Source organism: Sorex araneus, chromosome X (genome assembly GCF_027595985.1).
Source record: "Sorex araneus isolate mSorAra2 chromosome X, mSorAra2.pri, whole genome shotgun sequence".
In the NCBI taxonomy this organism is placed as follows: domain Eukaryota; kingdom Metazoa; phylum Chordata; class Mammalia; order Eulipotyphla; family Soricidae; genus Sorex; species Sorex araneus.
This window is the reverse complement of record NC_073313.1, coordinates 162,386,127-162,406,547: the sequence shown is the minus strand read 5'-3', so window position 1 is coordinate 162,406,547 and position 20,421 is coordinate 162,386,127. Positions and strand designations below refer to the sequence as shown.

Genomic DNA, 20,421 nt, shown 5'->3' with positions numbered 1-20,421 from the left:
CCTCCCCTGCCCTGCCCTGCCCTGCCCTGCCCTGCCCTGCCCTCTTCTGCCCTCCCTTCTCCTGTCCGGCCCTGCCCTGCCCTCTTCTGCCTTCCCTTCTCCTGCCCTGCCATGCCCTTCCCTGCCCTCACCTCCCTTTCCCTTCCCTCCCCTCCCCTTCCTTTCCCTTCCTCTTCCCTCTCCTCCCCTCCACTCCTCTCCCCTGCCCTTCCTTTCCCGTCCATCCCCTTCCTTTCCCTTCCTCTTCCCTCCTCCCCTCCCCTTCTTCTCCTCCTCTCCCCTGCCCTCTCCTCCCCTGCCCACCCTACCCTGCCCAGCCCTCCCTGCCCTGCCCTGTTCTGCCCTGCCCTCCCCTTCCATCCCCTCCCCTCCCCTGCACTCTTCTGCCCTCCCTTCTCCTGCCCTGCCCTGCCCTTCCCTGCCTCACCTCCCTTTATCTTCCCTCCCCTCCCCTTTCTTTCACTTCCTCTTCCCTTTCCTCCCCTCCGCTCCTCTCCCCTGCCCTTCCTGTCCCTTCCATCCCCTTCCTTTCCCTTCCTCTTCCCTCTCCTCCCCTCCCCTTCCTCCCCTTCTCTCCCCTGCCCTCTCCTCCCCTGCCCTGCCTTTCCTCCCCTGCCCTCACCTCCCTTTCCCTTCCCCTTCCCTCTCTTCCCCTTCTTTTCCCCTCCCCTCCCCAAGGTGTGGTACCTCCAGCTTCTCCCTCCCTCTCTGGTACTCACCTGCATGGGCCCGGGCAGACCCAGGGACACACAATAACCTGCAGCTTCCTTTGTTCCGGGTTCGAAGAGGCCCCTGTTTGCCTCCCTAGCTAACGGGCCACTCTAACGGCCACTGTCTAACGGCTTGCCCACTGCGTGTTGCTGTGTTGCTGTTTCTTCTGAAATCCTTAACCCGCCCTGGCTCCTGGCTCCCCTGCTTTTCTTTCCCAAGGGGCTGTGCAGGGGGGCTGAGTGTGGGGGCCGTCCGGGGGGCTCAACTGTGGGCAGCTCCAGGCGTGAGCCCGGCCTCCCGCGCCCCTTGGACACATCTTCCCCTGGGTCCTTCGTGTCCGCGCTCAGAGCTTGCCGCTCTTCCTCTAAAGAGACACCGTGAGATGGGTTTTGAATGATGGCATCGTTTGGGCCTGGCCGTCCCATCCCGCAAAGATCTGGAAGCTTCCTGAACTTGCTCGCTGCGGCCCTGACCTCGTGGCCGGGGGCCGGCGAGAGCCGTGTGGGTCACTCCTGGTGGCTGGGTCGCTGAGACCCAGCCGGGCCTGTGGCGCCCACTTCTCCCACGGCCAGGAAGCTTCTGGCATCCTGGGACGCCCAGGAGAGTAACGAGAGAGCAGCTCAGTTGCTCCCCGACTTTATTTTCCACTGTCCCTGTGGGTGGGCCTGGAGTCGGGGCGCTCAATCCTCGTGGGACCCGAAGCGTGTCTGGGTTCTCGTGTTCACTGCAGTGCAGTGATTTGCTTTGTGTTTTCCGTCCTAAGATGCAGTGCGTTGGGGTGTCAGTTGCTTTGAGAGCCCTGAGCTAATCGCTTAGAATTAATCTGTGTATCCGGAGAACGGAAACCTCCGCTCTGTAAATACCTGTTCCACGAAGAGCGGTGACGACATGACGCTGGCATGTTCTAGAACGGCACGGTGAAATGACCGGCCCGGAGCCGTGGACAGCAGGGAGGGCGCTTCCTTACACTCTGACCGGGGCTCCGTCCCTGCACCCCCTGGTGTCCCCAACTGCCAGGAGTGACCCCTAGGTGCTGCAGAGCTAGAACCCCGGGCATCCCAGGTGTGGCCCCCAAATAAAAATGGGAAACAGTAGTGTTAATGTGATGTTTGGAGCAAATTCTGATTTTTATTTATTTATTTGCTTTTTGGGTCACACCCAGCGATGCACAGGGGTTACTCCTGGCTCTGCACTCAGGAATTACTCCTGGTGGTACCCAGGGCACCATATGGGATGCTGGGAATCGAACCCACGTCGGCCACATACAAGGCAAACGCCCTACCCGCTGTGCTATTGCTCCAGCCCCGCAAAATTTGATTTTTAATACCATGATAATCAATTAGTAGAGGGAATAGTGCTCTAGCACAGATGGGGGGGGTTCTATAGAAAAATCCTAACTCGGGCTGGAGAGAGAACACAGCAGGAGGGTGCTTGCCTTACACGTGGCTGACCTGGGTCCAACCCCCAGCTGGCCCCCAGCTGGCCCCCCCTGAGGGCCCCCGGTGTGGCCCATTAACCCAAAAAGAGAAAGCAAGGAAAGGCTTTTCCTAGGTTTGAAGTTGGATTCGGTTATAATCATGACAGTTCGTAAGTCGCTTTGCTATTTTTTGTACCGTGCAGAAAACTCTTGCTAAAGTCAGACGTACAGGATATGAAAGGGAATGTGCAAAGGGTCCAGTGTCCCAGCAGATACAGATATTTTCAAAACCCTGCCGCCTGGCAGGTATCAGGTGAATCATTGAAGCAGGTTTGAATTGGAAGCAGAATTGAGGGCAGGAAAGGTCTGTGCTTCACAGGTGGCGCGAGAGTGTTTGGAGGCAGGGCTGGAGCGATAACACAGCGGGGAGGGCGTTTGCCTGGCGAACAGCCGGCCCAGGTTCGATCCCCGGCATCCCATAGGGTCCCCTGAGCACCACCAGGAGCAATTCCTGAGTGCAGAGCCAGGAGGAACACCTGTGCATCGCAGGTTGTGACCCCCCAAACAAAAAACAAAAAAGTGTTGGTGGCTCGGCCTCTGGCCTCTGGTGCCAGTTTGCACTGGAGCAGGTTCTGCCTCGGGCCGTCTCCGTGCTCCTGGGAGGTGCTCCCCCCCTCGGCGTCATTCTCACTAGCGCTGGCGCCTTCCCAGACGCTTGTTTGTCGTCTCCGCACCTATTTAACTCTCCTTCCGAGGAGACGTCAGTGCGATTTGGAAACCGAGGAGGTTCGACACGTGTAGGATGGTGGCTGGCCAGCGTGTCAGTCTCTCTCCAGGACATCGCGCTTTAGACGTTTGCAGGGGGCCGAGAGTGAGCGGCCGCAGCTCCGTGTGTGGCACGGGAAACTTGGATGGGGTCAGGTGGGAATCTGAGGACCTCGGGCGGGGTGTTGCTTCCTTCTTGGCTGCTCCAGACGAGCCCCCTTCCCAGTTCCTGGACATAGCGAGTGAGATGCTGTAGTTCCCGCCTTCCCCCTGGCTGGCGGGGGTCAGGGTGCACTCTCGGTGTTCAGGCCTCTCCTGGCAGTGCTGAGGGGAGGGTGGGGGTCCCGGGAGTGATCCCAGGTCAGCCAAGTGCCCAAGCCCCCCTGAAAATTCTTTCCAGCCCCGATTTTCTCTTTTGCTGTAAACTTCCTTTCTGGTTGGAGATAGTTTTCAGAGGCCTCTGGTGACACCAGATTCACTGAAAGGTGTAAAAAGTCCAGAAGGATAAAAATATTCTAAAAGATGAACTGGAGCCAATAGCACAGCGGGTAGGGGTTGGCCTTGCACGCGGCCGACCCGGGTTCGATTCCCAGCATCCCATAGGGTCCCCCGAGCACTGCAGGAGTGATTCCTGAGTGCAGAGCCAGGAGTAATGCCTGTGCATTGCTGGGTGTGGTGACCCAAAAAGCAAAAACAACAACAGCAACAACAAAAAACGTGTACAGTGGGAGCAACCGGATGTTACAAAACTGAGAGGCCAGAATCTACTGGAAAGTTCTCTCTGCTGCCCAGCTGAGGACACTGCTAGCTTAGAATGCCCTGGAATGCGGTAGAACAAATGCCGTTAGGTGGAAAACGATGCAAGTGCAAGGGGTTTGTTTGATGGATATTGATTTTATGAATATTCAAAGCCAGGGCATTAGAAACTAAGAATTATTCTTCTGTTGCCGGGAGACGGGGTAGGGGGCTGGGAGGGGGAGGTGAGGGCGGGGGGCACGATGGGCTACGTGTTCCATTTTTCCCGCAGTGCCTGGGGAGTGAAAGCGACCAGCACCCTGGGGTGTCCAGGGAAGAGGGAGAAACTGAGGCCGGAGTAGCCAGACCTCCCCTAGTCCAGACCAGTTCTCCGTGCTTTTTTTTTTGCTTTTTTGAGTCACACCCGGCGATGCTCAGGGGTTCCTCCTGGCTCTGCACTCAGGAATCACTCCTGGCGTGCTCGGGGGACCCGATGGGATGCCGGGAATCGAACCCGGGTCGGCTGCGTGGAAGGCAAACGCCCTCCCCGCTGTGCTATCGCTCCAGCCCCTCTCCGTGCATTTAATCAGCCCAGTTCTTTCTTTTTTTCTTTTTGGGCCCCACCTGGCGATGCTCAGGGGTTCTCTAGCTCTGCACTCAGGAATTACTCCTTGCAGCGTTGGGGAAGCTACGGGATGCCGGGGCTCGAACCCGGGTCGTCCGTGTGCAAAGCCAGCACCCTCCCCGCTGCCGTGCCAGTGTTTTGGAAACCAGGACCCCTGGTGTTCAGGGCCAGAGCGCCAGGGCAGCGGGCAGGGCGCGTGCCTCGCCTGCATCCTGCATGGGGTCGGTCCCCAGCACCACGAGCGGTCTCCTGAGCACCGCTGGGTGTCACTCCCCCCACTCCAGGAAAAGAACCCTTGCCCGGAAGTTCTTACGGTCTCCATAAAGTGCTCTCGAGGTGGCCAAGGCGGGAAGCGGCAATTCAGCCCCACTCCTGTGGGCTTCCCTGTGCCGCTCGCCCAGCTCCTGGGGAAACTGAGTCTCACGAGAGCCTGCTCTCCGTGTGGGACTCCCTGCACAGTGCTTGGCAGGCCCCTGGCCTCTGCTGGCGTCCTCTCTGGCAGAGGGAGCTTCGGCCTGGGCGGAGTCTCTGGGTGGGGGGGAGTAGGCGCCCCCGCCCCCCCTCCTGGCTCCCGTGGCCCCCAATGTAGCGGCTTTGCCTGCAGGACACGTAGGGACGGAGGACGTTGCCTCATGCTCAGCCCTTCCTGGCCGCGTGCGGCTGCCCCGGCCCCCGCGGGCGGGACGTTGGTGCCTGCTCGGCCGGGGCACGCTGACCTCTCGTTTCTGTTGCAGATCCTCCTTCCTCTGGGGCTAACGCCCAGCCCGGACCCACGCCCGCGGGCGAGCAGCAGGGTGCGTGAGCAGGAGGGGGCCGGGCCGCCCAGCCACGGGGCGCAGGGGTGCCCTGAAGCCTCGCGCCAGCCTGGGGACAGGGGGCCAGGGGCCGGGCCGCAGCTGCATGCCGAGGGGGTCTAGAGGGGGGCTGGCGGGAGGCTGGGGGGCTCCAGCAGTCTCCCAGGGGGGTCTGTTCGCTGTGTGTGACGGGGTCAGTGGGGCAGGGTTTCCTCCCGGCGACCCGCAGCAGCCGGCTGGCAGGGAAGTTCAGTGGTCAGGGAACCCTCCCCGCCCCACCCCTGCTGCACTGGGCCTTGCCCGTTTGGCCTCGAGCCGTCTCCCCAGAACGCCTCCAGCACTGTAAGTAGCTTAGCTTCAGAGTCACAGAACTCGGCCAGGGAGGCCTTGCCCGGCGTGACCCCCCTTTCCCCCCCATCACCGACCCTGACTCAGGAGAGAGTTCTAGAACAGAGCGGGAGGCTGCGTCTGTGTCTTGGCCCTGACGTTCTCCTGCTCCTGGCGTCCCGTGTGTGAGGGCGCGGCCGGGCGGCGGGCTCCGGGGCTAGGAACGCCACGACCGTCTGCGGGAGGCCCGTCGGGGGAGCCAGCCTCCGCCCCCCACCTCCAGGGAGCGTCAGGGAGTCGGGAGTCCCGGGCACAGGTCAGTGCCGGGGGGCGGGCGGGGGGCACAGAGGCCGTGTCCTGAGGGCCCTGCTGCCCCACCTGCTGTCACGCCCGACTTCGTCCCCCCTCGAACATCCTGAGCTCGCGGCCACACCCGTTCCCCGAAGCGCCATCGGCGGAAGGAGGGGGGTTGTCCCCTCTCGGGGCTGCTGGCTGCTCTCGAACCAGTCCAGGCCGCCCTGCAAGGCCCAGGGCTGCGGGGGCAGGGGGGAGGCTCCGATCAGGGGTGCAGCAGAGGACAGACAGAGCTCGGAGACCGGTTAGTAAACCGGAAGGAGAGCGTGAGTCCAGGCCCTTGGACGTGGACGGTGGTGCCTTTAACCCAGGACATTTTCAGGAGAGACTCGTAGAGCGGGGGGCGGGCGGGCGCCTGCGGTGTCTTGCTGGGTCGAGCGTGAAGCCCCTCTGTCCAGAAGGGTCAAAAAAAAAAAAAAAAAAACAGAAGGGGGACTGGAGCGATAGCACAGCGGGGAGGGTGTTTGCCTTGCTCATGGCCGACCCGGGTTCGATTCCCAGCATCCCATAGGGTTCCCTGAGCACCGCCAGGAGTAATTCCTTAGTGCAGAGCCAGGAGGAACCCCTGAGCATCACCAGGTGGGACCCAAAAAGCAAAGAAAAAAAACAGAAGGGTCAGTCTGGAGCGCCCAGGGGATGGCGGTGATGGTCTAGCCATGGGTCCAGGCGGAGAGACGGACCCAGCGGAGAGCCAGGGAGAGGGGGGCTCTGGGAGGCCGGCGGCTGAGGGGGACACAGGGAGAGAAGGTGGGCATGTGCCCTGGGGAGGGGTCACTCAGGACCCATGGGCCGGGCGTGGGGCCGGAGGACTCTCTGTGGCAGAGGTTGTGGGAGGCCTGGGCGGGTGGACAAGTTGGGTCTGCTCCTGGCTCTCTCGGCTGTGCTCGGTGGGGCTGACCAGCGCTGACCGTCTGAATCGGGGGTGGCTGGGCCAAGCTAGCCCCAGTGGGCAGCCCAGAAGGGCTGGTCCGGTCCCAGCGTGGCTTCGAGTCTGTTTGCCCGAGTTCCCTGATCCGGGCTCTCTGGTCGTCCGTCCGTCCGTCCATCCCTGGCTCCGGGCTCAGGGCTCTGCCCGCTTTCCCGCTGCTAGGGGCTCTTGCCCCGGGGAAGCTGAGAAATCGGCCCCCGCTCTCTCTCGCACCTGCTTTGTTTGCTCCTTCTTGGCGCCTCTGCAAGAAAAACGAATGGCCAGGTGCTTTCTAGAAACTGAGGTCAGAGGTCGCGCAAGAACGGGTCTAGATCCGGTCTCGGTGTCCACGGCAGCCCGGTTCTGCAGCTGGGGTGCAACCCCCCCACAAACACACTCCCCAATTCCAGGAGCCTGGGAATGACCGCGATGGAGCCGGGGAGGGAGGGAGGGAGGGAGGGACACGTGTCCCAGGGACAGCCACGGGCAGGCAGGGCTCTGAGACTGTTTGGGCCTATCAGAACCCCATGGCCAGCGGCGTCCTTCACTGAGGAGAGAGCGGTCGGGGTGGGGACCTAGGAGGGAGGTGGCAGCCCCCAAGGTGGCCCGGAGTCCCTTTGCCGGACATTCCCAGGGTCTGTCCAGCATAGGCCGGAGCCACGGCGGGCTCGCGCCTCTGGTCTGAGAACGCATCTGCGAGGGCCGGAGCCACAGCACAGCGGGGAGGGCATTGGCCTGGCGTGCAGCAGACCCGGGTTCGATCCTCAGCATCCCATAGGGTCCCCCGAGCACCGCCAGGAGTAATTCCTGAGTGCAGAGCCAGGAGTCAGCCCTGAGCACCGCCGGGTGGGACCCAAAAAGCCAAAAAAAAAACAAAACAGAAGGGGCTGGAGCAATAGCACAGTGGGTAGGGCGTTTGCCTTGCACGCGGCCAACCCGGGTTCGATTCCTAGCATCCCATAGGGTCCCCTGAGCACCGCCAGGAGTCATTCCTGAGCGCAGAGCCAGGAGGAACCCCTGAGCATCGCCGGGTGTGACCCAAAAAGCAAAAAAAAAAACATAACAAAACACGAAAGAAAAAGCATCTGTGTCACTGATGGTAGAACGACCCTGATCTCTCCTGGGTGCGGACACAAGTGTCCCGCAGGTGCCAGGCCAGCAGTCGGTGGGCCTTGTGGCTTACTGTCCCCCTCCCGGGCCATTGTCTCCCTCAGAAGGAAGCATCGTAAGCCCCCGCTGAGTTTGTCCCTGCAGACCCCAAACGGTTTCTCTGGTGAGGGGAGGGGGGCTTGTGTTTCTGCAAAGTCGTACGCTGCTTTCTCTTCTTGGGCCTCTGCCTCTCACAGCCGCCTCTGGCGAAAGCACCATCCCGGCATTAGAAGGACTCCTGCAGCAGTGCTCGGGGGGAGCACGGGGAGCCGAGGGAAGGAGTTTGTGGCAGAGAGCAACTCCCTTTGCTTCCACTGCCCCCCCCCACCCCAGGTCAGGCACAGGCTGCCAGCCCACCCCCACCCTCCCTCCAGGGTGTGGAGTTTGTGTGAAGGAACACAGAAACGCTTCGTGCTCAGGGGACCGCGTGCCAGCGGGACTGTGGCAGCGTCTGGCACACACGGGCGCCCTCCCCTCGCTTGGGCGCTTGTAAGGGCTGTACGGCAGGGACCCCCTCACCCCCCCCCCCCCCCGATTGATCAAGTTGTATGAATTGTAGGAACTGTCATCTGTTTCTTGGTTTCAGAGACTTTTTCAAATGTTTTACACACGATTTTCAGATGACACTAATGAAAAGCTGAGCCCAAAGCCAGGGACAGGTGAACCCGTTTTAAGTTTGCACTACAGCACAGAAGGAACAACCGCAAGCACAATAAAACTGAACTTTACAGACGAATGGTAAGTGCACGTTTTTGTACAGACGTTCTTAGCCGCGTGTAGGACTGTAGTCGGGACCTCCAGCCCCCCCGGGCCCCGCTTCCCCCCTCTCCCCCGGGCGCCGGGCCGGAGCCTTGTCTCAGCCCCACGGGGGGTGAAGTCGGAGAAGCGGCATTGCTGGAACGTTCCAGCCTATTCCTAGAAAAAGCAGGTGCCGGAAGCGTGGCACAGCGGGGAGGGCGCTTGCCTTGCACGCAGCCAACACGGGGTTGATCCCTGGCACCCCCGATGGTCCCCCTAGCACCTCACGGTGTGGCCCCCCCAAAATGGAAAAGATCTCATTGATTGCCTAGAAACCATTAGTGCAAAAATAACCAACCTCATATTTTAGAACTTTTGGGGCTGGAGCAATAGCACAGCGGGGAGGGCGTTTGCCTTGCACGCGGCCGACCCAGGTTCGATTCCCAGCATCTCATAGGGTCCCCCGAGCACCGCCAGGAGTAACCCCTGAGCATCGCCGGGTGTGACCCAAAAAGAAAATAATAATAATAATAGTAATAATAATAATAATATTTGAGATTTTTTGTGGGCTTGGTTTTATGTGTGAATAAATATGTAGATTTAAGATGAAGTTTTAATCATACTGGATATAGTCTATTAACTCTATAGTAATCCTGTATTCATACTGAATGTTTTTAAATACTGCCGTACTAGCCCTCTGATACGCCAAGTACAGATGTTCTAGCTTACCCTTTCCTGAGCAGAGGATTTATTTACCTTTTAATTTTTGGTAAGGCTAAATTGTATGTCTTTGTTGCAAACTTTTCCTACCGCTAACATTTCTCCCCCCACCTCCTCCTAGTTCTAAATATATTTCCACAAAAGAGCTATTTCTGAGTCAAAATAATTCCCTGATTATTTTCCAGAGCTCCTCTGTTACTACATTTCTGCCAGCAGCACAGCAATACGCACTCACGTTTCCAGACAGCTGTTCCTATATTTTTATAGGACTTTTAACTAATTTTATTTTGAAATCAGTGATAGAGCATATGCCTTACACATATGAAACTCTGGGTTTGCTCTCCTGCAGCACGCATGCGTTCACACACACACACACACAAGAAACTTTATTATAAGAGATATATTTTTATATTGATTTATATTGATAATAACCAGTATATCATTGTTGCTTAGCACTGAAGTTAAACTTTGAGCGTTGCATAGGGTCTCTTTAACAATATTTCTGATATTTACTAATCCTATGTTAATAGATAATATAATCCACCTTAATATATAATACCATTATATATTATATAGCGATTATATTGATCGTTTTATAACTAATATATTGATTATCCTATATAATTGATATATTAACATATAATTGTATGTTAATACAATTTTTATGTGTTGGTATGATTTCTGTAAATAATATATAACCTAGCTATATATTATTTATGCGTATATAACTCTGTGTTGATAGATGGTGAGGGTTATTCCCGGCCCCTGATTTCCCCTGTTCTTCTGTGTGTATGTGTATTCTGTGCCGAGCGCTGTGGTTCGGTTAGGCACTTTGAGTGTGTTGTGCTCGGTGAGAGTGAGAGGGGACAGCCGGGACAGTCGTGGGTGTTTCTGCTCTGCTCCCGGGCCTGGGGCTCATGTCACCACCGTCCGGTGGCCCGGCCCGAGGCCAGCTTCCTGGCCCTGCTCTCGGGATGGTGCCGGACCCCAGGAAGGCGCCAGTTGGAGGGCACGCGGGCCCAGTGTCCCTGCTTTACTGGCCGGGTGGTCCAGTGGGCGGGGCTCAGGCGTTACGGGAGAGGCGGAGTGGGCAGGGGGTGGGCAGGCATGGTGGGAGAAGCAGTGGCCGCCCCCCCCATCCCCCCACCCCCTGGAAGCGTCTAGCAAAGCCAGAGCTCGTGTAGCTGAGTCTCGGGCCCGGGGGAGTGGGCACCGAGCTTCAAGGTGGGCGGTCACCTCGGGGTGCTGTTGGCGGAGGCCCCAACAGGGAGCAGGCCCGGCGGCTGAGACCAGGGGTCAGGCCCTCCGGGGCCTCTGAAGATCGAGGCCCAGGGACAGAGGCTCACCAGCCCGCACTTAGTGGAGCGTCTGTGCACACGGGGCTGGATTGCATCGAGAATCTCATCAGAGGGGCCGGAGCGAGAGCACAGCTGGGAGGGCGCTGGCCTTGCACACGGCCGACCCAGGTTCGATCCCCGGCATCCCCTAGGGTCCCCCGAGCACCGCCAGGAGGGATTCCTGAGTGCAGAGCCAGGAGTCAGCCCTGAGCATCGCCGGGTGGGACCCGAAGGGGGGAAAAAAAAGAGTCTCACTGGAGCGTTTGAAGGTCCACTGCTGAGTCCCACTCAGGGAGCCCCACGCCCTCCCCCCTCAGCTTCCGGTGCCTCCATCCCCAGGGACTGGCTTTGCTTCTGCTCTAGAGCCCCTTGGTGGCCCGAGGGACAAGGCCGAGAGGCTTGTGGTCCCTGTCATACCTCTGCTACTGTTTCCGAGCTTGCATCTCGCGGGGGCTTCCGAGTGCAGGAGCCGAGAACTGGGGCCCCGAGCCCCGGGGGGAGCGCCTGCCTGCCTTTGGGGGCTCCATGCCCCTCGGCCCCTGGCGTTGCCCGACGCCCGCTGGGGGCTCCCGCCTCCCCTGGTGGTGGACACGGAGGAGAACCGACTTTGTCTCCGTTTGTGGCGACCAGTTTCCCCAGTTTGTGTGTGTGTCTCGGTTTTCTCGGGGACGTGTTGCCCTCCCCAGGGAGCTGCTTGGGGGACCCTCGCCAGGGGGGTTTGGAGAAGAGCCGGATCCAGCCCTAGCGCCCGTCCCGCGGTGTGGCGAGCGCTTCATGGGGCACCTGGCGTTTTTCTCTGTCCCAACGCCCTCTCCTGAACGACCTGTGTTTCTGTGATTTCAAGTGCCATATTAACATGACGAGTAAATGTCTGACCTGGTTATTCGTCTCTTCCACTAACAGCCCCTCTTCCTGTCAGCGCTGTAGAGCTGTAAATCCCCTGGTCTCCGCAGGGCGGGCGGCGAGATCTGTCTCTCTCGGTGCCTTCTCTTGACCAGAACAGTGATGCTTCCTTTCTTTTTTTTTTTTTCCCGCATTAAACAGAAATATATGTTAGGCCGCAGGGTAGGCAAAAGTCAGCCGCTTGCCTTGCATGCAGCCAACCCGGGATCCATCCCTGGCACCCCGTGTGGTCCCCAGGCCTGGCCAGAGTGGGCCCACCGGGTGTGGCCCCAAAACAAAAAAGAAAATGAAAATAGGGGCTGGAGTGATAGCATAGCGGGTAGGGCGTTTGCCTTGCACACATCCGACCAGGGTTCGACTCCCAGCATCCCATAGGGTCCCCTGAGCACCACCAGGGGTGATTCCTGAGTGCAGAGCCAGGAGGAACCCCTGTGCATTGCCAGGTGTGACCCAAAAACCAAAAAAAAAAAATGAAAATAAAGTAAATATATATTCATTCCTCCCCCCCCCAATCCAGCTTCTAGAGAAAAGCACGAGAAACTCTGCTTGCGGTAACCCCACTGAAAGAACGCTCGGGGTTGGCGGCCTTGCACATCTGCTTCTCTGTGTGGGCAGCTGTGTAGACGCACATTCTTCTAAACACTACCAGACATGGATGCCTTCGGAAAGGAATCAAACTGAGGGCTCCAGTGACATGCAGTGTGTGTAGTCCAGGGGTGCTTATTCCATCGGGCCAGGAGTCAGCCCTGAGCACTGCTGACTGTGGCCTCCACTACTCCCACCCCCCAGGACAAAAAAAAGGCTTTTATACAATCTTGTCAAAAAATGAGTGGTAAATTTGCATTATTTGGGGTTAGATCGATAGCAAAGCGGGGAGGGCGTTTGCCTTGCACGCGGCCGACCCAGGTTCGACTTCCAGCATCCCATAGGGTCCCCGAGCACCGCCAGGAGTAATTCCTGAGTGCAGAGCCAGGAGGAACCCCTGAGCATCACCGAGTGTGACCCAGAAAGCAAAAAGCAAAAAGAAAATTCCATTATTTTAGAATCACTGCTATTCGTGTATAATTAATGTTCCGATCCTTAAGTTTCTTTTCCTTATTCAGATTCTAAATGGAAGCAAATGTTGCATTTCTGTGAGTTCAGTTTAAGTTGTTGCCCGTGTCCCTCTGTTTTCTTTTCCTACCCAGTCTCCTCCTTACCCAGAAGGCAGTGATTCATCACAGAATGCTCACTGGAAACTACTTAGGTAGTTCCATTTTTGGATCCCCCAGCCCCTGCCAGATGGCTGGGTTTTTTCCTTCTCAAACTCACTTGAACCACTTAAAATTTTTTGTTCTTAAAAGAAAAAAAAAAAAAAAGCACAGCGGGGAGGGTGTTTGCCTTGCACGCGGCCCACCCGCATTCAATTCCCAGCATCCCATAGGGTCCCCTGAGCACCACCAGGAGTAATTCCTGAGTGCATGAGCCAGGAGTAACCCCTGTGCATTGCCGGGTGTGGCCCAAAAAGCAAAAAAAAAAAGGACTTCTTGCAGCTGGAGCAGTAGCACAGCGGGGAGGGTGCTGGCCTTACATGCAGCCGACCCTGGTTCAATCCCCGGCACCCCGTAGAGTCTCTGAGCCCCTCCAGGTGATCCCTGCGTTTAGGGTGTCGGCCCTACCCCCCCCCCCAAGACAGAACAACATAGAGATGATGTCTCGAATTGGGATTATGTTGTGACCAAAAGTGCTGGCAGACCTTGAGGTGACCCAGGAGGGGATTGAACCGCTGACACGGTGACCGCGACGGGCCTGAGCAGGGCCGACCTGCTCCGGGGACCTTTCAGGGCCAAAGAAACCGCAAAGGCACCGGGGCAGCGCTCAGGCCTGGGCTGACCCCAGCACTGCAGGAAGTAACAGTCACAGCAGAGGGTGGTCTGAAGCCATCGTGAGCCGACCCTGGTGGGTGTCGGTTCCGAACACAGCCGAGGGGGCCTCCTGTGCACCGACCCCGTTCAGAGGGTTGTGTGTGGCCCCAGCTGTGCAGTCCGACGGCCCCGGCCGCGGCCTCCTTACCCCCGGGGCCACTTCCTTGTCGCCGCAGGAGCAGCACAGCCTCGAGTTCCCGCGGCAACGGGGGCCACTGCAAGGTGGAAGGGCAGGATGACTCCCTGGACCCACAGAGCCCGGGCTCGGCCCCCGAAGGAGACTGCGTGTCAGGTGAGCGCGCCCGCCCACCGCCCGCTGGCCCCCTTTGCCCCTCCCGGTGGCTTCTGGAACCCACCGCACCGGCCGGCCCAGTCTCCGTCGGGGTTGGCAGAGGACACGGGCCTTCTCGGCCACACGCTCGCGGACCTGGTTTTATCCACGGGAAGGCCCCGTTTCCTTGACAGCCCTTGGGGAACGGAGGCGGGAAGGTGGGGCTGGAGGCTTGAGGGGGCCCCCAGAGGCAGGGCTGCACCAGACACAGCCCACGGGGTGGGGCGGGAAGCCCCCGGCTCAGCCGGGGTGTAAGGCCAGTGTGGGGGCTCCGTGGGGGCGTGCCACGTGGGCTTCCTCTCGGTTTCTCCCACAGAAGTGCCAGACTCCCCCCCAGAGGCCACGACGGCGGCGGCGGCATGTCCAGGGGGCGCGTTCCCAGAGCGGGAGGGCTCGCCCCCCGGCCCCCCGGGTGCAGAGGAGCACGCGAGCTCGTCCCCCAGCCCCCTGGATGCGGACAGTCGGACCACTGAGCCCCCCAGCCCCTCGGGTGCGGGCGAACGTGTGAGCCTTCAGGATTCAGACAGATACGCAAGATCAGCCCCCCCCGGCCCCCCGGAGGCAGCTGCAGGTGCGAGATCGCCCCCTGGCCCCCTGGAGGCAAACGCAGGTGCAAGATCGCCCCCCGGCCCCCCGGAGGCAAACGCAGGTGTGAGCTCACTCCCCGGCCCCCTGGATGCAGCTGCAGGTGTGAGCTCGCACCCTGGCCCCCCGGATGCAGCCGCAGGTGCAAGACCGCCCCCCAGCCCCCCGGATGCAGCTGCGGGAGTGAGATTGCCCCCCGACCCCCTGGAGGCAGACGCAGGTGCACAGTCGACCCCCAGCCCCTTGGAGGCAGACACAGGTGCGAGCTCGCCCTCCGGCCCCCTGGACGCAGCCGCAGGTGTGTGGCCTTGCTGGGAGCCGGGTCTCCCCGCACCCCTGCATTCGGGGCAGCCCGGGTGAGAGGACCCGTCCCTCAGCCTCTGACCCGCGGGCCTGCTGTCCCCCACAGCGCACTTGGGCGAGGAGCAGGGGAAGACGCGCGGTGCCAAGAGTCCCCCGGGCGCAGCGGCGTCCCCTGGTGCTGATAGGGCCCCAGGCAGCGCCGTGGAGCAGCCCCGCCTGCGGCCCGCCTCGCCCGAGCCCCCCTCGCAACCAGAAGCCGTGGGGCCCTCGAGTCAGGAGGAGGCAGGAGCCAGGGACTCTGCCCTCCAGGACACAGATGACAGTGACGACGACCCCGTCCTGATCCCGGGGGCGCGCTACCGGACAGGCCCCGGGGACAGGTGGGTCGGCCATGGTTAGGGGCCGGGCTGAGTGCCGCTCCCCCAGAACCCCTGTCACCAGTGTCCCCTGGGTCCCTTTTCTGCCTGCCTGTCCCCCGGGGAGGAAGAGACTCCGCCGTGGGCTACTGGTTGTTGAGAATTCTACGGCTTCCGTCTAGCACGGAATCAGAAAATGGTTCTGATTGGGGCTGGAGCAATAGCACAGCGGGGAGGGCGTTGGCCTGGCATGCGGCCAACCCGGGTTCGATTCCCAGCATCCCATAGGGTCCCCCGAGCACCACCAGGAGTAATTCCTGAGTGCAGAGCCAGGAGGAACCCCTGAGCATCGCCGGGTGGGACCCAAAAAGAAAAAAAAAATGGGCCTTTGTTTTTGTTTGGGGGCCACACCCAGCAGTCCGGGGGTTCCCTCCTGTCGGTGATGCCTGGGATCAAACCCGGGGTGGCCAGTGGAAGGCCGGCGCCCACCCGCTGCCCTGTGGCCGCAGCCCAGAAAGAGGCGAGTGCCCGCTGGGGTCCCCCCGAGGTCAGGGCCCCGGAGCATCGTGGCGTGGGGACTGATTCCTCTTCTCTCCCGCGTGGCGCCCACAGGCGCTCTGCCGTCGCCCGCATCCAGGAGTTCTTCCGGCGGAGGAAGGAGAGGAGGGAGATGGAGGAGCTAGACACGCTGAACATCCGCAGGCCCCTGGTGAAGACGGTGTACAAGGGCCACCGCAACTCCCGGACAATGGTACTCGCGGCCCCGCACGCGCCAGGCTGCCCGCCTCTGCCCAGCTGGGTTCTTGGGGGCCTAGACTGTAGCGGGGAGACTGGGTTTCAGCACCCTGGGGCCGCTGCTTGGGCCCCCTTTGACTGTTTGGGTCTGTGAGATCCAGATGCTTTGCAAAATCGTGTCCTGCTCCTGCAGGTTTTTTGTTGTTGTTGTTGTTTTGGTTTTTTGGTTTTTTTTTTTTTTTTTGCTTCTTGGGTCACACCCAGTGATGCTCAGGGGATACCTCTTGCTCTGCACTCAGGAATTACCCCTGGTGGTGCTCGGGAAATGCCGGGGATCGAATCCAGGTCTGCTGAGTGCAAGACAAATGCCTTCCCCGCTATACTATCGCTCAAGCCCCCCCACTCCTGCAGTTTTAATCCTGTTAAGATTGACAGGCGACAGGCGAGGGGCTGGAGCGATAGCACAGGGGGTAGGGCGCTTGCCTTGCATGCGGCCAACCCGGGTTCGAATCCTGGCATCCCATAGGGTCCTCTGAGCACCGCCAGGAGTGATTCCTGAGTGCATGAGCCAGGAGTAACCCCTGTGCATCACAAGGTGTCAGGAGTAACCCCTGTGCATCACAAGGTGTGACCCAAAAAGGAAAAAAAAAAAAGATTGACAGGTGAAGTTTTGTTCCCTTTGTCTCTCTAGACTGTAATACTCTTTAGGTCTGGAGTATGACTATGGGCCTTTCAGGGCGCATAACCGTTCCTGTGAGCCATCTACACAGGGTTTCCCATTGCTGTCGGTCTGAGCCCGCTGCAAATGCCCTTCCTGCAGTGTAGACCCAGAGTTAGCTTCAACCCCTGGGGAAATCAGCTCTCTCTGTGGCTAGCCTTGGCACGTTGACTTCGTCACACTGAAAAGCATATTATTAGCCAGTGTACAGTCCTTGGCATTTTGCCAGTTATGGTTTCAGGTGAAAAGAACTAAGCGTAGGAGTGAAAAAAAATTCAAGGAGATCAGTCAACCTCAGGGTAGCCAGGCGGCAGCCGCTGTGTCTGATAGCCTGGTCGAGAGAAGCCGGGCCTGCAGAGCTGTTATACCTGAGGCCTCATTTGCACATAGCCCACTGCACTATGTGGTCGTAGCTACCCATGGTCCAGTCAGCGCTTCGGGGAAGGAGATGGCCACGGCTTGGCTCATGATAGAGTGGGCACTTGTGGTATAACACAAAACACACAGGGGAAGGATTCAGAGTTTTTTGGGTTCTTTTTCTTTTTGGGTCACACCTGGCAATGCACAGGGGTTCCTCCTGGCTCTGCACTCAGGAATTACTCCTGGCGGTACTCAGGGGACCCTATGGGATGCTGGGATTCGAACCCTGTTGGCCATATGCAAGGCAAATGCCCTACCCGCTATGCTATCGCTCCAGCCCCAGGATTCAGAGTTTTTTGTGAATTTTCATCATCATGTAAAGCAGAATCGACCCCCCTTTTGGGGGATTCCTCACGATCTGTATAAATCTCAGTCGGGCCCTCCCAGGCCCCGACATCTCGCCCATGCGCTCAGCCCGCTTTGAGCCTGTTCGGGTGCCGGGACGGGCGCAGAGCCTTTCCCGAGAGGGGGCCCCCGCTGCTGCTGGCCTCAGCCCTGCCGGGACCCCCCACCCCCCGCCCCAGCTTTTCATCTTACCCTTGTCTGAGCAGGAAGGGAAAGAGCCTCTTCGCCGTCGTGGCACCGAGACCAGTTCCCATGCCGTTGTCCCTCTTGAACCCCTAGATCAAAGAAGCCAACTTCTGGGGTGCTAACTTCGTGATGAGCGGCTCCGACTGCGGCCACATCTTCATCTGGGACCGCCACAGCGCCGAGCACCTCATGCTCCTGGAGGCCGACAATCACGTGGTCAACTGCCTGCAGCCCCACCCTTTTGACCCAAGTAAGACCCCATCCCACTCGCGGGGGCTTCTGACCGCCCAGCAGCCAGAGAACGTAAGGACAGTCCAGGCTGTCTCACTCCACACACGGGCTTCCTGGGCCTAAACCAGCAGGCTCGAGGGAGAGCAAGACGGGAGTGCTCAGGGTGCTTCCCTGCACCCAGCCAACCGGGCTCCATCCCGGCATCCCATACGGTCCTCGGGCCCCGCTAGGAGTAAGTCCTGAGTACCCCCAGGTGTGACCCAAAAAAAGCAACAAAATAAAGCAAAACCTACTTTTGGCAGAAAGTGATAAGTAAAGAGTTTATCTTCAGGGGCTGGAGTGATAGAACAGTGGGTAGGGCGTTTGCCTTGCACGCGGCCGACCTGGGTTCGATCCCCAGCACCTCATGTGGTCCCCCGAGCACCGCCAGGAGCAAAGCCAGGAGTAAGCCCTGAGCATTGCCAGATGTGAAGAGTTTCTCTCCAGGGCTGAAGCAGTAGGACAGTGGGGAGGGCATCTGTCTGCCTTGCACATGGTTTGAGCCACGCCAGGAATGAGCCCTGAGCATTGCCCGGTGTGGCCCCCCAAACAGTTTCTCCTCCTGATATTTCTTGGAGGTTTTAGCAGATTGACTGGTCACTGTTTAACCCAGATTGAACTTCTGTAGTTTTCACATGTCTGGAGAGTTTTCTGGAACGAGGAAGGCTTACCCTGTCTCCAACTTGAAATTGCTTGCGGGACTCAGAGCAGCCACCAAGGAACTAGCCTGTGTGGAACGACCTTGAAGTGAGGCTGCTGGCCGGCTCCCTGGAATGTCCCCAGCACTAGTCCCCCTGCAGCGCGGCCCGCAGTGCACTGCTGTTTGACTGTCCCTGTGCGTCGTGTGTCTCAGCTAAGCCCTTTCTGAGCTCTGCATCCCCGTGTGTTTCGTTGTCAGTCCTGGCCTCGTCCGGCATAGATTATGACATAAAGATCTGGTCCCCTCTAGAAGAGTCGAGGATTTTTAACCGGAAACTTGCTGACGAGGTAGGATTTTCCGTACACCCAGTGTCGAGCTGTCTGACTCCGGAGATGCGGGCGAGGGGTGGCGAGGGTGCGGGGAGGGTGAGTGGGGCCACGCCCAGAGCAACTCCTGGCTCTGTGCTCGGTCCAGCCGGGGCCGGCCGCCGGCGGGGCCGACGCCTCTGCCATCTCTCGGGCCCGGGATGCTTCCCAAGGATCCAAGCCCCAGCGTCAGATGCTGAGGGGTGGGGGGGGGCCGACCCTGCCCGTGGCCAGACGCTGTCACGCCGCTGCCCTGCACCTAGGTCATCACGCGAAACGAGCTTATGCTGGAGGAGACGCGCAACACCATCACTGTGCCCGCCTCCTTCATGCTGAGGATGCTGGCCTCGCTCAACCACATCCGGGCAGGTGAGGGGCGGGGCCTAGCTCAGCCACATCTTGGGTGGGGCCTCACTCAGCCAGTCCGGGCAGGGGAGGGGCGGGGCTCGCTCAGCCACATCGTGGGTGGGGCCTTGCTCAGCTACATCTGAGCAGGGCAGGGGCGGGGCTTATTTAGCCACATCCGGGCAGGGGAGGGGGGTGGAGTCTCACCTGGCCACATCTGGAGCTATTACTGAAGATCAGACTGAGCGTCCCTAAGCGGAGTAGCTGCAGGGTAGATGGGGATAGGACCGCGCGTGTGGGTGCATCCTGCAGGCCAGTCCCTGCACTGCGGCTGGGACTCGCCGCCAGAGGGGCTTCCTGGGGCTGTGTTTCCCCCCACACCTCTGGCCAGCCAACACCTGCTTCGTGGCACTCCCCGGGGTGGGCGTGTGGCCGGGGGCCCAGCGCTGCCCTTAGCCAAGCCCCGTGTCTTGCAGACCGCTTGGAGGGGGACCGGTCCGAAGGCTCCGGGCAAGAGAACGAGAACGATGACGAGGAATGACGGGTTCCTCCTAGCCAGCACTTGGCCGCTCCGACATTTGCCCCCGACGTTGATCCCGTTTGCCCTGTAGGGAGCTTTCGTGCAATTTTTAAGGTTGTGGTTTTTGGCGTTCGTCCCCCCTCCCGGGGGAACACCCGAACATTGCTGTGGAGTGAGTGTGTGCATGAGTCCGGGAGCGTTTGCGAAGCAGAGCTTGGGGAAGACTTGGGCCACGCGTGAGGAGTGCTAGGAAGTGCAAAGTGCAATATCCCCGCCCGCACGGGGAGCCTGGGCCAGCGCCACCCGGCCGGGGATGCTGGTCCGGAGACATTTCTACACTTGCCATTCGCATGTTTGTTGCTTTCTGATTAAAGGAGTTGGTTGTTTTAAGATGCCCTGAGTGTGAGTCGCTCTCGGACTTTCCCCTCTTCCTGCCCTGCCCCCCGTGCGGCTGGGGTAGGCCTGGGGCAGGGGGCTCCCACACACACCCCGCCACGCACAGCCGTGCCGTAGGAAACCAGCTTTAATGAGGCGAACAGGCTACTCTAAATACTCAGGCGTGTTCATAAATACTTGATTCCACAAGAGCCCTAGACACCGACAGACCCCCCCACAAATACCGAGTGACCGTGCTGCTGGAGGGCCCTGGCCAGAGCTGGTGTCCCTGCTGCAGGGTCAGCTCTGGGCTGCGATCGTCACCCCCAGCCCCGGTGACTATGACACCTCAAGGGTCTGGCGACAGTCCAGTGGCCTGTGCCGCGCCCAGCGCACTTCCCTTTAAACGGTGGGGGTGGAATGGCCTGATGGCCCACTCGGGGCTGAGCTGGCCACACCAGACCCACTCCTGGGGCTTGGGTCCCCCTTCTCCTGCCACTCAGAGGATCCGGCAGATGGTGGCGGCACTGAGCCTGGGGTT

General features: G+C 59.6%; 1 protein-coding gene across 9 annotated transcripts in view; it reads left to right on the top strand.

The window, feature by feature from the left end:
• The window catches only part of DCAF6 (DDB1 and CUL4 associated factor 6), a 48,315-nt gene extending 28,420 nt beyond the window's left edge, over positions 1-19,895 (top strand). For 5 of the 9 annotated variants that reach the window (XM_055123139.1, XM_055123136.1, XM_055123142.1 and 2 more), the window contains 10 exons: positions 4,988-5,047; positions 8,405-8,522; positions 13,563-13,678; positions 14,034-14,600; positions 14,712-14,985; positions 15,574-15,712; positions 17,459-17,615; positions 18,534-18,622; positions 18,904-19,009; positions 19,462-19,895. In XM_055123139.1, coding sequence (XP_054979114.1) covers positions 4,988-5,047; positions 8,405-8,522; positions 13,563-13,678; positions 14,034-14,600; positions 14,712-14,985; positions 15,574-15,712; positions 17,459-17,615; positions 18,534-18,622; positions 18,904-19,009; positions 19,462-19,526 — 1,691 coding nt within the window. In that variant the 3' untranslated portion in view covers positions 19,527-19,895. The remainder of the gene's footprint in view (positions 1-4,987; positions 5,048-8,404; positions 8,523-13,562; positions 13,679-14,033; positions 14,601-14,711; positions 14,986-15,573; positions 15,713-17,458; positions 17,616-18,533; positions 18,623-18,903; positions 19,010-19,461) is intronic. The other 4 variants (XM_055123144.1, XM_055123141.1, XM_055123138.1 and 1 more) reach the window with 3 other exon arrangements.
• Positions 19,896-20,421: the final 526 nt, after the last annotated feature.